The 16,440-nt window shown below is 44.8% G+C and overlaps 1 protein-coding gene across 2 annotated transcripts; it reads left to right on the top strand.

Annotated features, from left to right (window-relative positions):
- Positions 1–467: 467 nt before the first annotated feature.
- ASNS (asparagine synthetase (glutamine-hydrolyzing)) lies at positions 468–14,434 on the top strand. 2 transcript variants are annotated; one of them, XM_081882134.1, is made up of 12 exons: positions 468–754; positions 2,124–2,390; positions 3,272–3,509; positions 6,736–6,921; positions 7,551–7,652; positions 7,895–8,022; positions 9,403–9,529; positions 9,844–9,950; positions 10,575–10,675; positions 11,151–11,232; positions 11,622–11,777; positions 13,972–14,434. In XM_081882134.1, exons 2-12 carry the CDS (start codon positions 2,142–2,144, stop codon positions 14,179–14,181), a joined length of 1,686 nt encoding a protein of 561 aa, XP_081738260.1. In that variant the 5' UTR covers positions 468–754; positions 2,124–2,141; the 3' UTR covers positions 14,182–14,434. The 2 variants fall into 2 exon arrangements, with proteins under 2 accessions (XP_081738260.1, XP_081738259.1); XM_081882133.1 differs by having other exon boundaries at positions 469–645.
- Positions 14,435–16,440: the final 2,006 nt, after the last annotated feature.

The following is a 16,440-nucleotide window of genomic DNA, read 5'->3' as shown; positions in this document are numbered from 1 at the left end:
GTAGGCACCCTATATATAGAAATGAGCAAACCAGTGATATTTTAGGGAGCAGGCTAGCAGGTAGGGCCCATTACGTACATCTCATAGGATAAGTTTTATTTTATTTGTTTTTTATCTTATATTTTGGAAATGTACATCCCGTTTTTTTCCTTTACAATTTTTGGGGGGCGCCCAAGAGAGTGGGGCCCTAAGCTATAGCTTGTTTAGCTTATACGCAAATCCGGCACTGCCAACCTCTCAGGGTCGTTGTGCGGGGTGACAAAGCTGGGTGGTGGTGGTGGTAGACCGGATATATACACAGCCTCGTGAGAAGAGCAGGACGAAAAAGCTACAGGTAATAGCAATAGCGGGCGGCCACCCCCTTGACACGCCGCTAGCCAACCCGCCCAGACTGATCTGCATCGCCTCCGCCCATCGGGACCGGGAAGCCCAAGCAGGAGGCGGAGCGTAGCGCGGGGCTGATGAAATCCGCCTGTGTGTTACACGAGGCCGGCGCAGGCAGCGGGCGGCTTCCGCTTGCCTCCTTCCCGTTTAAGTCCTAAGCGGGCAGCACGAGGTTGAGCGGCGGAGCTGGCCGGTGGGTGCAATCTCTTCTGCCTTGCTGCGGAGCTGTCATTTCATTTCCCGGTGCAGGATCACCGACAGGTAACGGGCGAAGCGACGAGGGGAGACTTTCTTGGAGTCCGGCTTTGTACCTGGTCCTTCGTTGCTATTCTCGCCCCACGCCGGCACACTTTCTGCAAAAAGAGCTCAGGTGGGTGGCAGGGCGAGATCCAGCATTCAGACGGAGTGTGTGGTAGCTATTGGTGAGAGGCAGGTTCTATGCTTAGGGATCGTCAGGAAACGAGTTTGTGGGGCGTGTCATAAATGCCGTTATACCGATCTGTGATGTGAGCACGTTAGCAATTATGTGTACGGTCTGTGGTCCCCTCTGCTCCCTTGCGGAGTTGGCAAAGGTTCAGAAAAGGACAACCAAGCCGCTTGACAGGAAAGGTTGCAACATTTGGGACTATTTCGTTTTGCTGCACCTGTTGAATGTCTGGTTGTCATGCAGTTCTTACAGGTACTTGCGTATGTTGCCAAGCAAAAAGAAAAAGGAGTGTCCCCCCCCCCCTTGATTATGTTAGACATTCTCTTCTGATAGCTACCCTTGAGTTATAACTAACTTGTGGTCCTCCATATGTTGTTGGAGGACAGCTGCAATCATCCCTGGGTGGCTGAGGCTGATGGGAGTTGTAGTCAAACAACATCAGGAAGAGCCCCCTTCTCAACTTCTATGAGTAATATGTGCCGAACTGCAAAATGACTAGAATCTTTTCTCTGTAGTTTGGGAAAAGAGTATAAAGTGTAAGACCGTAGAAGTCTGCCCTAGGGATACTCTCATGTCTTCTCCACTCCCCATATGTTAGCCTTTCTTGTCTTCAGAAATTAAGACTTATTCCAAATCTTGTCATTCACTGCTGACCAAGTCCTTAGCATAATTATTATTATTTATTTAAGATGAGTGCCAGTGTGATAGTCCTTTTAACAGTGCAATCCTATAAACATAGAGTGGGTGGTATTCAATTTATTCAGAGTTGAAAGTAATGGACCTAAGTTAGTAACGTTCATTAATTTCAGTGGGCCTGCTCTGAGTAAAACTTACAACTGCTCCAGAAGTAAAATCCATTGACTTCAGTGGAACATACTCCCAGACTGGAGTTACAAAGTGATATACATAGTGTTAGTCATACTTTGCATGGGTCTGTTCTGAGTATGAGTAAATGTTGGCTATCACCCTTCATTGTATGAAGAGTAAAACTCTGGATAGTGTGAATAGTTGTGTAATACTTTCAGACCCTCCAAGTGTTTCCTGTTGGCTTAGCTGGCAAGTGTCCATGAATCTTGCTTTCCTGGATGAAGGACAAAGAAGGGTGTGTGTGTGTAGAAATTTAACAAAGGTTAAATGTACATTTATTGTTCTGCCCCCTTGCCTTTGGTGCTCCCCATCACCGGCACAAAGCACCTGGAAGCTTGTCTAGAAGGCAGTGCAGTCACTGGGCAGAACATTGTGCTACCCACCTTGCTCTGGAGATCATTGGCTTGTAACTGAACTCAGGAACTTTGCTACTTTTCCCCAACAGCCTTGAGCAGATACCACCATGTGTGGCATTTGGGCCCTTTTCGGAAGTGACGAATGCCTCTCCGCTCAATGTCTTTGTGCAATGAAAATAGCCCACAGAGGTCCAGATGCGTTTCGGTTTGAGAACGTCAATGGATTCACCAACTGCTGTTTTGGCTTCCACCGTCTTGCAATTGTTGACCAGCTCTATGGGATGCAACCCATACGGGTGAAGAAATTCCCTTACTTGTGGCTATGTTACAATGGAGAAATCTATAACTTCAAAAAGGTAAACGACAACAACCACCTCAACGCTTGCTTCAATGATCTCTTTAGAGCTAGCTTTGCATGTTCAAAATATTTATTTGTTGTTTTAACGAGTTTTTGTAAGCTGCTTTGGAAGGACTTGAGCCGAAATGCAGCATATAAATAAAAATTGTTTATAAACAACACCCCCCCCATTTGGGAATTTGGGCTGGCCATTTTAAGTAACTGTAAAGCGTTAGTACAGAAGCATCATTCATGTGATGCAGCAGTTAGGGTGTTGGACTTGGACTTGGGAAACCAGAGTTTAAATCCCCACTTAGTCATGAAGCTCAGTAGTTGGCGTTGGGCCAGTTATTGTCTCTCAGTAACTGGGTTATTATGAGAGCAAAATGGAATGGCATGGGGCGGAAGAACCATATTTGCTGTTTTGAGTTTCTTGGAAGCAAGGTGGCATACAAATATAATAATAAATATATAAGTTTGTGCTACAAAATATTTTTTGCTTTGGCTCCGTGTTTAAAATGCTCAGTAGAAATATTTGATAGGATCCCTCCTTTTTAACCTTCACGAGTGCACTTCTCTGAACGCATTCAAAGCATTTTGTCGTGAAAGGTGTAGGATGAGGGGAAAAAACTTTATCCCAAGCTTAATTCATGAGATTGGATATTCTGAGACAGCAGCCTACCTTAGTTTACTTTTTGAGTCATTCAGATGGTTTAGTTGCATTCTGAAGAGACAACTGCACATCTTTCCAGCACTTATTGACAAAACTAATCTACGGCATTTGAACGTTAATGTATAATTATTTCCCTTTTATGGTGTAAAAATGCCTTCCTTTCATGTGTGCCTGACAATATGCATTGGTTTCATTCTTAAAAAAACTCATTTCTTTCTCTTTTGTAGCTGCAGAAGAAGTTTGAATTTGATTACCAGACCTTGGTCGATGGAGAAGTAATCCTTCATCTTTACAACAAGGGAGGAATAGAGCAAACAGCCTCCCTGCTAGATGGTGTGTTTGCATTCATTTTGCTTGACACAGCAAATAGAAAAGTGTTTCTGGGAAGAGATACATACGGAGTCAGACCGTTGTTCAAGGTCCTGACAGATGATGGATTCCTGGGCGTCTGCTCCGAGGCCAAAGGTAACCTCAAACTCTGAATCTCTTTTGAAATTGCCTTCATGTGGTACAGATATTGCTGCAACTTGATCCTGCCACAATAAACCTAATTGTTTAATCTCTTCTCTTTATGAAAGATGTTGCTTCATCTCACTTTTATGAAAGTATGTTTGCCCTGAATGAAGTAGTGTCTACTTGACACCTTGCTTTGACCAAATTTGTGACAGCTTTCAGCAGTACTTGCAGTAATTATTTGGTGCCTTGTTTTGGTGCACACCTTAGCTTTCTGTTTGTTTTATCCCATGATAGAAATATGTAGGATGTGATCAAGTTTAAGATGGGTGTAATGGCTTCCAGACCAGTTTTCGCTCTGTCTCCCTCTGCCCCCATTCCTCAAATTCTTTATGGTGTGTATGCATTTTCACACTAAGTAGTATAAATAACGGAAGACCCATTTCTCTGTCCAGCACCACCCCTACACGGTTGCACTTATTCACTCAGCATAGTGGGATGCGTCTAGACAGAGATAAGGAGTTACTCAGAAGCCTCCTCTTGCCTGTACTAGCCTAGCACACACAGTATCCATGCACACACACACTGCAGAAGCTGGAGATAAGTTTGTCTATACTCTACGGCAGGTGTGGGGAACCTTCGGCCCTCCATATGTTGCTGAACTACAACTTTCATCATCCCTGGCCTTTGGCCACACTTGCTGAGGCAGATGGGAGTTGTAGTTCAGCAACATCTTGAAGGCTAAAACTTTCCCTACCCTGGTACTATAGAGATCTCTCTGTGCTTGAGCGTTACACCTGTAGCAAACTGAATCGAGCTTCTAGTACTAATAAGAGGAAAATATGCCTCCTGGTATGTCCCACGGAAGACCTTATGGTCTTCAAACAAAACATCTTGGAGATCCCGGGCCACAGGGAGGTTAGGCTGGCCTCGACCAGAGCCAGGGCTTTCTCGGCTGTGGCTCCAATCTGGTGGAACGCTCTGTCACAAGAGACTAGGGCCCTGCGGGACTGGACATCTTTCCACAGGGCCTGCAAGACAGAGCTGTTCCACTTGGCCTTTGGCCAGGGCACAGCCTGACCCTCCCCCCTTTGGTAATTCTTCACAGAGCTCTAGCCCAATGGTTGCCATCAATTTGATTTGAACTGATTTTATAATGAATTGATTTTAGAATGCTGTATTATTTTACTGTTGTTAGCCGCTCTGAGCCTAGCTTTGGCTGGGGAGAGCGGGATATAAATAATAATAATAATAATCAAAGAGTGTACAGTTTATTGTGAACAAGCAAGATTTGTTAGTATGCAGGTTGTTAAAAAAATAAGAGATAAGTTTGCATGGGCATTTGTCAAGCTGGCCCAGCCATTGTCTGCTTAAACCGAAGGGGCAGTAGAGGCAGGAGGAATTCATTGAGGAGGGAGGCTGCACGGCAGGGCCGGTTTAGAGAGGGAAGCTAGAATGTGTTACATTTCCTTGCTGAGAAGCAGCAGGGGTATCTGCATCAGAGCTGAAGGGAGAAAGAGAAACTCTGAAGCACAAGGGTTAGCTATTCTAATGCAGGTAAAGCAGAGAGCAGCTCTTCTTCAGCAAGCTGTGCCTGTTGAGGAGGCTGTCCTCTAAACCAGGGCAATAGAAGGAGAGGGGGCTGTTACTGGGGACTCTGGGGGATCAGCCCCCTGGCTCATATGGATAACAAGGTGCCTCTTGTTGCAAGCAAGCAACCAGAGGAAACACAATGAGTGGAGGCTGGGCCATTGTAAATACCCCTGAGCCCTGCATTGCATGGAACTATTGTTGGGACAAAGGGATCTGTGTGCCTCTCGTGGAGCTCCGGTTGATCAGAGTATGAAAACAACAAAGACGAAAGGGAAGCCATGCCGACTTGAATTGGCACCATCTAGGCAAGGGCTGAACCACAAATATTTGGGGAAATAACTCCTCCAGGTTTGGGTCATGTGAAGAAAGTGGAGGGTTTTGGTTTTTTTTAATAGAACATGAGACAGAGGTATCTAGTATACTGAGGGACCAATGCATCTCAGCTTGTGCGTCACTGGATTCTGTTTCTCTGCAAAGATGGCGAGTTCAGAGGGTACCGTCTACAAAAGTGTAGTGAGGTGCTCTAACTCCTGGGGATGGGGAAGATGCTGTCAGACCCCATCAGCCCCCAGTCAACATGGCCAGTGGTCAGGAACGATGGGAGTTGGAACGTAGCAACACTGAGAGGGCCACAAGCCTTGACTAATGAGTGCTGATTCACTTACTGGCAGTGATCGTGCCTCCGGCATGGACTTTCTCCAGCAGGGCTCTCAGCAGGTTGGATGTGTGCAGGGTTTGATTAGATTTGAGGTCAGGCGAGAGAGAAAGACGTTTGCATTTACTAGAGTCATCGCACTGATATGTGTACTTGTCTCCTTTATTGATAGACAAAAAAAATTTGTGTGCCCTCCTTTTGCTTTGCACGTTTTCCCCTTCGTAAACTGTTCAAAATACAGTGGTACCTCTGGATGCGAACGGGATCCGTTCAGAGCCCCGTTCGCATCCTGAAGCGAACGCAACTCGCATCTGTGCGGGTCGCGATTCGCCGCTTCCGCGCATGCACTGACGTCATTTTGAACGTCTGCGCATGCGCGAGCGACAAAACCCGGAAGTAACACATTCTGTTACTTCTGGGTTGTCACAGAGCAGAACCCGAAAACGCTCAACCCAAAGCTACTTCAACCCGAGGTATGACTGTAGATATAAGTCATCTGCATCTGGCCATGCTAAAGGAAGAGAAAGGGGTATATGTGGAATAGTAGCTTTCAGTACCCTGGTGCCTTCCAGGTGTTATGGATTACAATTCCCATAGTCACACACTCTTTTTCATGTTATATTAGACAGACAGACAGACAGATATAGATATAGATATAGATATAGATATAGATATAGATATAGATATAGATATAGATATAGATGATATAGATGCTTTCGTAGATTTCGATGATATAGATATAGATATATATATAGGGTGTGTGTGTTGCAGTTTGGTCTTGTAGGTGGCTCCTCTATTTGCAAAGGTTGAAAGCTACTGTCTCCCTATATATCTTTTTCCTAACCTTGTGCTGGCCCAGGGTTAGATTTGCTACATGTCTTATAATTTCTGATGCTTTGACAGTGCATATTTTATGTTACATGGGCAAAAGCTAACACCATTTCTGCCTTCTCTCCCCCTGTACCCCACAATGTTTTGTTACATATTTAGGTCTTATCAACTTGAAGCACAGCATGTCCCTTGATCCCAGAGTGGACCCTTTCCCTCCAGGACACTATGAAGTGTTGGATTTAAAGCCAAATGGCAAGGTTGCATCAGTGGAAGTGGTGAAATTTCACAGCCCTAAAGATGAACCTCTGCATGCTGCCTACAGCGCTGTACAAAATCTCCCCTCGGGTAACAGCAAATCTAAAATAGTCTTCTTTCTGCCTTAGTAAAGGTGCAAATTTACTGTTCTAGGGATATGATGCCTTGAGGCTTCGTACATTGCTGATGGGGAATAGACTACGAATTATCAAACCATGATTAAATTATGTGTTTCTGATGGAGAACTTTATGTTCTGTCTAAACAGTCTGATTTCGAAAAGCCAATGTGTGGGTAGAGTGCTGGGTTCAAATACTTGGAAGGTTCTGCTTTAAACAAGCCATAGTTCCCTGTGACGTGCAAACCCAGGGAACTGCGGCTTGGAAACACCTCACCCTCCAAATGTTGTTGGATTACAAGTCTCGTAATCCTTGACCATTGGCCACGTCTGAGGCTGATTGGAGTTGGATCCCAACAACTTCTTGAGAGCCACATCACTGGTATGGAGAGCCAGGATGGTGTCATGGATAAGGTCTTGGTCCACGATCAGGGAGACCATGGCTCAGCCATGAAAGCTCACCTTGGGCCAGTGGCTATCTTTCATCTTAACCTACCTTGTAAGAAAATTAAAAACAGAGGGTGAGGAATACTTACATGCCACCACCAGCTTCTTGGTTAAAAGGTGGAGTATTAATAAATGAATCTTTTTTTCTCTTGATAGGTTTTGATGTTGAAACAGTTAAAAGCAACATTCGGCTTTTGTTTGAAAATGCTGTCAGAAAACGTTTGATGGCTCACAGAAGAATTGGCTGTCTCTTGTCAGGTAAAAAATAATGTGTTTTATGATTACCATTGCCTTTCACTAATACAGCCACAACCTTACTGTAGGTGCATGGGTTCCCATCCCCCCAATATAGAAACAATTTAATGGAAACCATTAAACCAGACCATAAAATGCAGGCAACACTTTTTCTTGGCAAGTAATTCTGACTGGCAGGTGGCGGGATACAGCACAGAAAGCTACATGTTCCTGGTTAGGCATAACTGCTAATGATGTTTTGACAGGCGGCCTGGATTCTAGCTTGGTTGCTTCAATGCTAATCAAACTGATGAAAGAAGGAAACACTCGCTACCCATTACAAACCTTTGCAATTGGCATGGAAGATGCTCCTGACCTGCTGGCTGCCAGAAAGGTATAGTACTATTTTAGTTCAGAAGGCACACGCTCCACATTCACCTGTATCACACTCTATAGAGAACCAGCAACCTCATACCTGACACTGATCAAAGAAACCAATAAATTAGTGCAGTTTTGAAATCCCTGGTTAAAACCAGCACAGCTTTGAAAGGTTTGGTCTGCCATTGTGATTCAAAATGGTGTGCGGTCGTACTCAAACATAGGTGAAAACTTGCTCCTTTATCTCAGGATCCATATTGAAATTTTGGTTACAATATGTTTGGAAGTGTGCCTAAACACACAGCAAACAAACATCTTTCCAAAATGTGTAGTAGATGATACTGACACAGGATACCTCATGTTGAGAATCTAGACATTTTTAAATGAGCAAGTTTGTAGCCCACTACACTGAAGGCATGATTCGTTGTTGACATGAGCTGGGCTTCTGATCTATGGGTGATTCACTCATAGTGCTGCCCCAGATGATTTCAATGATAGACCTGGGACATAGGAGAGTAAGGTGGTTGTTAAGGTATCCTGAGCCTAAGTTGTTCATGCCTTCGTACAGTTAGATTCAGGACAGGCAAAACAGAGAGCTTCTTCACACAATGCATAATTTAATTGATGGAACTCACTGCTACAAGATGCAGTAATGGTCTTTTTTAAAATGAGGATTAGACATATTTGTGGAGGCTACCCAATTAAACATGAAACCTCCATCTTCAGAAGATACCGCTGAATGACATTCGCAGGAAGGCGGCTTTAATGCCCTGCCTGTGAGCGTCTCAGAAATATACAGGTGGCCACCCTGGGATGCTGGACTACAAAGGCCTTTTGGTTGGATCCTGCAGGGCTTTTCTTTTTGCACCAGTGCTTTGCATAACTCATTGTTCTACCCCATAACTAGCAGGAGCAAATTATATTGTACATAATTAAATAGGTTGGTTTGCAAAAGGAAAATAGTAGAATTCAGCTTTTCTTGACCTGGACTTGAGATTATTTGGGGGTGTAGATTTTTTTAAAAAGAAATAAATAGATTGGTGTATATACAGTTGTATCTCAGAAGTCAAACACATTGCGCCTCAAACGTTTTGGCTCCAGAATGCTGCAAACCGGTTTGCGAATGTTCTTTGGAATCCGAACATCCGGCGCAGCTTCTGTGGCTTCTGATTGGCTGCAGGAGCTTCCTGCAGCCAATCAGAAGGTGTGCCTTGGTTTCCAAACATTTTGGAAGCCTAACGGACTTCCGGAACGGATTCCATTCAACTTCCGAGGTACGACTGTGCTGCCTTGCCTAACCATAAGCTGCTTCTTCATTCTAGATGCAGCTTAACTTTGGCCTTGAATCCCAGTTGAGCCACTTCGCAGGTCACTTAATATAAATTCTTATTAACAGGTAGCAGCTTACATTGGGAGTGAACATCATGAGGTCATTTTTAATTCTGAAGAAGGTATTCAGGTACTAGAAGACGTTATACTTTCCTTGGAAACCTACGACATTACAACTGTACGAGCTTCAGTGGGTAAGATACATATTTTCCCCCCTTCTTCCCCTGAGAGGAAGGTGCTGTTGAAGCAGATCCATCCTTACAGGCCCATTTTGACACATGGGCGGGGTTTCCCACCTGTCAGTCACCTGATGTCACCCCTCCAGAATGGGCCTTCCATTCCTGCTATAAAGTGAAGCTTACAAAGATACGAGCGCCTGTCTTTATCTCTGAAACGCCTTTCTTCAGACGATACTGCTTAAGTGGCATGGTAGGGGAAGCCTTGGCCTAAGGATGTAGTTTGGGAAAACAAACAAAGTTGTTTTTTGAAATGGTCTCTCCATGACTAGGCATGTATCTGGTCTCCAAATACATACGGGAGAAAACGGACAGCGCCGTCATTTTCTCAGGAGAAGGCTCAGATGAGTTGACGCAAGGATACATCTATTTTCATAAGGTAAAATGCTTGTTGTGTTTCTCAAATAATGCTCATTCTTGCCTGCAGATGAACACACCACAATAAGAGAGCAAAAGGCGAAAGATCTGTACGATCTGAGGTGAAACCAGAGTACACCTGAAGGTGTATAATGAAGGCGCCAGGTGAACTTCCCTGGGGAGAGCATTCCACAGACGGGGAGCCACTGCAGAGAAGGCCCTGCTAGGGATGATGGGAGTTGTAGTCCAGAAACAGCTGGAGACCCAAGTTTGGGAAAACACAGGTGTACATGGACTGACAGCAGCTCTCTGCCTAGTGCTCTCCTAGCTCTGCCTGAAAATGCCAGGGATTGGAACTGGAGCTTTCTGCATACAAGGCAACTTCTGTGCTACCGACGTCACATCCATAGCATCCATTTAAAGCACGTGACTTTCCCCCAAAGAATTCTGGGGACTGTAGTCTGTTAAGGGTGCTGGGAATTGTAGCTCTGTGCAGGGTAAGTTACAGTTTCCAGGATTCTTTGGTGGATGCCATGAGTTTTAAATGGATGCTGCAGCCCTGTGTCCTCTGCTGATTTACGTTTGCACGTGTTAGCCCAAGTTCCTTGCCCAGGAAGGCCATCTTTCTCCTATGTCCTTGATGCAGGCACCCACCCCAGAAGAAGCTGCAGAGGAAAGCGAGAGGCTCCTCCGAGAACTCTACCTCTTCGATGTCCTCCGTGCGGACAGGACAACTGCTGCCCATGGGTAGGTCTGCTTTGTAACGCTATATTGCAGTGTCAATGGGACAAAAGTAAAAATGCATTGCCATTGCTTCTATGGTAGACGTCAAACTTGGGGTACCTTTTAGTTTTTCAGTAATCCGCAACGAGTCTCCAGGAAGAACTAAAAACAAACTACGGTCCCTATTTAAAGTTAAATTGAAATCAATTCTTTAACACTGATTCTCTATGGTGGTTTGGGGTTTTTTCAAGAAAGAGACGAGAGAGCCTGTTGTCCGGTAGGTGGCACTGTTTATAGCCTAGCACAGTGAGAAGCTTTTGAAATGTATAGACGTCGCACAAGGAAAAATATTGCATTTAGAGCTCTGTGCAAGTGTCTGACTACAAATGGCTTTAGGATTTCTTAGTTGTTACTGTAAGTCTCTTAGATATATTCTCGTACAAAAACAACATCTACTTATAAGTTTAATAAGCAGCTATTGATGTTTTCTCTTTTTCAGTCTGGAAATGAGAGTTCCATTTTTGGACCACCAGTTCACTGCTTATTACCTGTCTTTGCCAGCAGAACTCAGAACACCAAAGGTAAACTATGCACATATAACCCGGCTAGGAAATTTATACTGTAATCCCAGACAGGTTTATTGAGAGGTTAGCCCTATTAAATTCAGCGAGGCGCCTTCCTTATTAAGCATGTTTAGAAGTTCAGGCTTAGGCTATGATCACCAGTTGGCACATTGATGAAAGGTTGAGTCTCACCTGGGAGATCTATTTAGAATTCCAGCTTAATACACCAAACCGTATGATTGACTTTGGCATTTACCTCTCTAACTTCATTCTTAAAATGCTGTGTTGTGTCTGGCACTGTCTAACGGAGCTGCTTCTGAAACAACGGATTGTGTTTCTAGTCTAAATCTTTTTTATATTTTAATGTCAGTCTTTTGGTGGCTGATATTTGTGGTATCTCTTAACAGAATGGAATTGAGAAACACCTTTTAAGAGAGGCCTTTGAAGATACCAACTTATTGCCTAAAGAGATACTCTGGAGACCCAAAGAAGCCTTCAGCGATGGCTTAACTTCTGTCAAGAAATCATGGTTCTCAATCCTCCAAGACTATATTGATACTCAGGTACACTGTTACATCTTTTATAGTCTTCTACAAGTCTGAAACTTATAGAAGTTGCTTTTTGTGTGTGTCTTTCAGGTGAGTTCACATATTTATACAGGTGACTCTCCATTTATGTGGGGGTTATGTTATGCCCCCATGCATGCATAAGTGAAATCCACATAAATGGGGAACACCTCGCTGTGCCTACAGCTCGCGAGGAGACCCTCTGTGGAGCCTGAAGGAGACACCCTCTTTCGGCTCCGGAGAGGGTCTTCTCACAAGCTGGAGGGGCAGTGTGGTGTAGTGGTTAAGAATGGTAGACTCATAATCTGGTGAACCAGGTTCGATTCCCCGCTCCTCCACATGCAGCTGCTGGGTGACCTTGGGACAGTCACACTTCTCTGAAGTCTCTCAGCCTCACTCACCTCACACAGTGTTTTGTGGGGGAGGAAGGGAAAGGAGAATGTTAGCTGCTTTGAGACTCCTTCAGGTAGTGATAAAGCGGGATATCAAATCCAAACTCTTCTTCTTCTCTTCTTTGCTGAGATGCTTCAGGTCTCTCCCCCCACTTCGAGGGGTTAGTGGTTCTGGAGCCAAAAAATAGACCAGAGGCAATTGTACTTCATCCAGCAGAGCTTTACTGCTACTGAAGGCAATTGAGCATAATGTTCACAAATCCAATACATTCAGGATTGGCAGAGTCCATAAGAAATCTAGTTGCAGCAGACTGAATTTAAACTTACAGTAAGGAAGTGGCGCCCGCCCTGTAGAACACCATCCTGTCAGATGTCAAAGAGATAAACAACTATCTGATGTTTAGAAGACATCTGAAGGCAGCCCTATTTAGGGGAGTTTTTAATGACTGATGTTTTAATGTATTTTTTTTATCTTTGTTGGAAGCCGCCCAGAGTGGCTGGGGAAACCCAGCCAGATGGACGGGGTACAAATAAATAATAATAATAATAAATATTATTGTTATAACTTATAATAAGACTAAACCTTAACACTATATTCTACCGAACACTACACCAGAACAAAGAGATAGAAAGAGAAAGTGAGAATCCCAGGCTCCTCCTGGCCTGACTATTATAGTCAGTATGACCTTGACAGAAAGGATAACAGAACCAGTTTAAACCATCTGTACTCAGCTTCCCAGAAGGAATAACCCAAACATCAGAAACCTTCTGCCTGTTTCTTACACATCGAAAGAAACCTTCCAGAACACTCTTGAACTCAGTAGAATAGGAAAGATCTCTACACATCAGACCAGTACTTTTTGTACTAAGAAACACGTGTGAATTGAATGTGTGTAAATTGGGGTGGTGATGCCTGTATAACACTTTGTACATTGCACACCACGCTGACTTCCTAATAATGAAAAACCAAGTTCTCTTCCCTCTCCCATTTTATCCTTGCAACAACTGTGTGAGGTACTTAGTCTGGGATATAGCAACTGGCCCAAATCACTTGCTGAGAGCTCTACAACTGAGGAGGGATTTGAACCCAGCTTCAAACCCCCATGTTTACTTGAAAACTGCTAAACTAGCACTCTTACACTTGTGAATGAAAATGCAGATGTGCCAATCACTTGTAATAAGTGAAGTGGTAGCTGTGAGATTACACCCAAGGATGCTTCGCTCAGCTGCAGTGCTGGCTTGCGAAACAAACTCCATGGCCTGTTGTGTTAAAGAATTTAAATCGGGTGGGGAACCTGTGGACTTTGAGTAGTTGTTGGCCTCCAAAACCGATCATTGCAATGTTCAGAGATGATGGGAGTTGGGCTTCAGCAGTCTCTGGAGGGCCACAGGTTCCTCATCCTTTTCACAAGTGAAAATCGATCGGGTCTTGCTTTGCTGGCAAGTAACTTTTGTACCGGCAGCCTCTCATACCCAGTGTTACTCGGGAGTTCTAATACACCAAAAGTTCAGTGCAGTTTTGAAAGTTCCAAGCCACCATCTTGGTGTCCTGTTGTATCCAGACATAGGCCAAAGCCTGCTCCTTGATCTTGGGAATCCCTCATGCATCCCTCAGTATCTTCAGAGGTGTCCAAATGCATTTCAAACAAGCAGATTTCCCAAAATTTCTAACAGATCTGTCAGGAAGACATGGACTGATTTGGGCAGGGGGAGTTGTAAACTTGGATAGCTAGTCAAAAACTGGGACTTATGTTTGCAGTTCTCACGGTTTCAATTTTCTTTCCCTTTTGTGCCCATAGGTTGATGATCTTCTGCTGGAGAAGGCAGCGGAGAAATTCCCCTTCAACCCCCCTAAAACAAAAGAAGGCTATTACTACCGCCAGATCTTCGAGAAGCATTTTCCAGGCCGCTCCGATTGGCTCCCTCACTACTGGATGCCGAAGTGGATCAAGGCCACAGATCCATCTGCTCGCACTTTGAAACATTACAAATCGGCTACGAAAGAATAGACGTTTCTAACCTGTTTTGAAGTTGCTCTGTGGGTGGTGGCTTGTGAGCCTATAATTGTCCTTAGCCTAAAAGAGAAAGCAAAAAACCCAAAGCATTTTTTAAAAAAAATAAAGCAATGTGCAAATTGGGATAAAATGGGACTGTACTACTGATTTAAATGACAGCACAGTTTAAATGACAGTTTCTGTTTATGCTTAAGCTGCATTTTACAGCTAATACACTCCAAAGTAATTATTAAAACCTGTGGGATCACTCACTGACTGCTTTTCTTACTCCTGGGAAGAGGCCCTTGTGGATTGATTCTGCCTCTGTGGCGGAAATAACTTGATTGTCATTGGGTATTAACGTACCTTGATTTGGAATTGGATGGGGGGCAGGGATCATTTTCTGCTCTGGCCCAGCCAGCAAAATATAATAATAGTTTATTATTTATTCCCTGCCCATCTGGCTGGGTTTCCCCAGCCACTCTGGGTGACTTCCAACAGAATATTAAAAACATGATAAAACATCAAACATTAAAAACTTCCCTAAACAGGGCTGCCTTCAGATGTCTTCTAAAAGTCAGATACAGTGGTACCTCCAGTTACATACACTTCAGGTTACATACGCTTCAGGTTACAGACTCTTCTAACCCAGAAATAGTACCTCGGGTTAAGAACTTTGCTTCAGGATGAGAACAGAAATCGTGCTCTGGCGGCACGGCAGCAGTGGGAGGCCCCATTAGCTAAAGTGGTGCTTCAGGTTAAGAACAGTTTCAGGTTAAGAACGGACCTCCGGAACAAATTAAGTACTTAACCCGAGGTACCACTGTAGCTGTTTATTTCCTTGACATTTGATGGGAGGGTGTTTTACAAGGCGGGCGCCACCACCACTGAGAACACTCTCTGCCTTGTTCCCTGTGGCTTCGCTTCTTGCAGTGAGGGAACTCCCAGAAGGCCCTAGCAGCTGAACTTCAGTGTCTGGGCTGAACGTTGGGGGTGGAGACAATCCTTCAGGTATACTGGGCCGAGGTCGTTTAGGGTTGGGCTCAACCTGATGGTGATTTTGTTGCTGGTTTTGCTTTCCTTGATCAAGTATTTGCAAAGAGAGATAAATAAGGGCAGGCAAGGAAGAGGTGTTGCTTTGTATTCAGGTCTAGTTCATGTGTGTCCCAAGCCATCGGCATCTCTGTATGCTTGTTAAACCCCTGGAAAGATGTAACATGATCCTCTACATACAAGAGCAGCTTCCAGCAGCGACTTGTATGACTGCGATAGCATCCCCACCCCCACCTGCTGAGATTGAAGGAATCATTGTGGCTGTTCTGGTCAACCTTGTGGGTATTGCATTGTCTTCCATACCATTTCAACAACTGGCAAGAGTAGCACTCTGATGGTGACCCCATCACCAAGATGGGGATGGAGCTGGGTGGGGTGATGTGGTGAGAGAACTGGGCATCAGGTTGATGGTTGCCCTGCATCGGTAGGAACCAAGGGCTGCCACCATAGAGATGATGGGAGTTGGGAGTCATAGGTGCTGGGGCCCTGGGTGCCCGAGCACCCACAAAATTCCCCATGAAGGGACCAGGCACCCACAAATTTCAGTGTTGAGGCCACGCACGTTGCAAAGGTAAAAAAAGGTAAAGGACCCCTGGACAGTTAAGTCAAAGATAACTATGGGGTGTGGCGCTCATCTCGCTTTCAGGCCGAGGGAGCTGGCGTTTGTCCACAGACAGCTTTCCGGGTCATGTGGTCAGCATGACTAAACCACTTCTGGTGCAACATGACACCATGACAAACCAGAGCTCATGGGAACACTGTTTACCTTCCTGCCACAGTGGTACCTATTTATCTACTTGCACTGGCGTGCTTTTGAACTGCTGGGTTGGTAGAAGCTGGGAGCGCGAGCTCACCCCGCCGCGCAGATTTGAACTGCCGACTTTCTGATCAGCAAGCCCAAGAGGCTCAGTGGTTTAGACCACAGCGCCACCCACATCCCTATGCACGCTGCATGGCACCCACGGCCCCAGGCACCCACGGTCACGGGGCCAAGCCTACAGTCCTGGTTGCTCAACAACATCCAGAAGGCCCAAAGACTCTTGTTTCAGGAACGCCTGAAGAATCAGGCTGCCATCCTATACCTACTTAACTGGGAGTAAGCTGCAATGAGCTCTGGGGGGTTTGTTACTTAATAGAAATGGAAAGAGTTGTACTCCTTATCAGTTAGAATCAGATGGTTATGTTTTCCCTTAGCAATAACCATTGTAACTTCAGTACAAA

The sequence above is a fragment of the Podarcis erhardii genome (genome assembly GCF_964252035.2).
Source record: "Podarcis erhardii genome assembly, chromosome: 12".
Taxonomy (NCBI): domain Eukaryota; kingdom Metazoa; phylum Chordata; class Lepidosauria; order Squamata; family Lacertidae; genus Podarcis; species Podarcis erhardii.
This window is presented reverse-complemented; position numbering and strand designations above follow the sequence as displayed.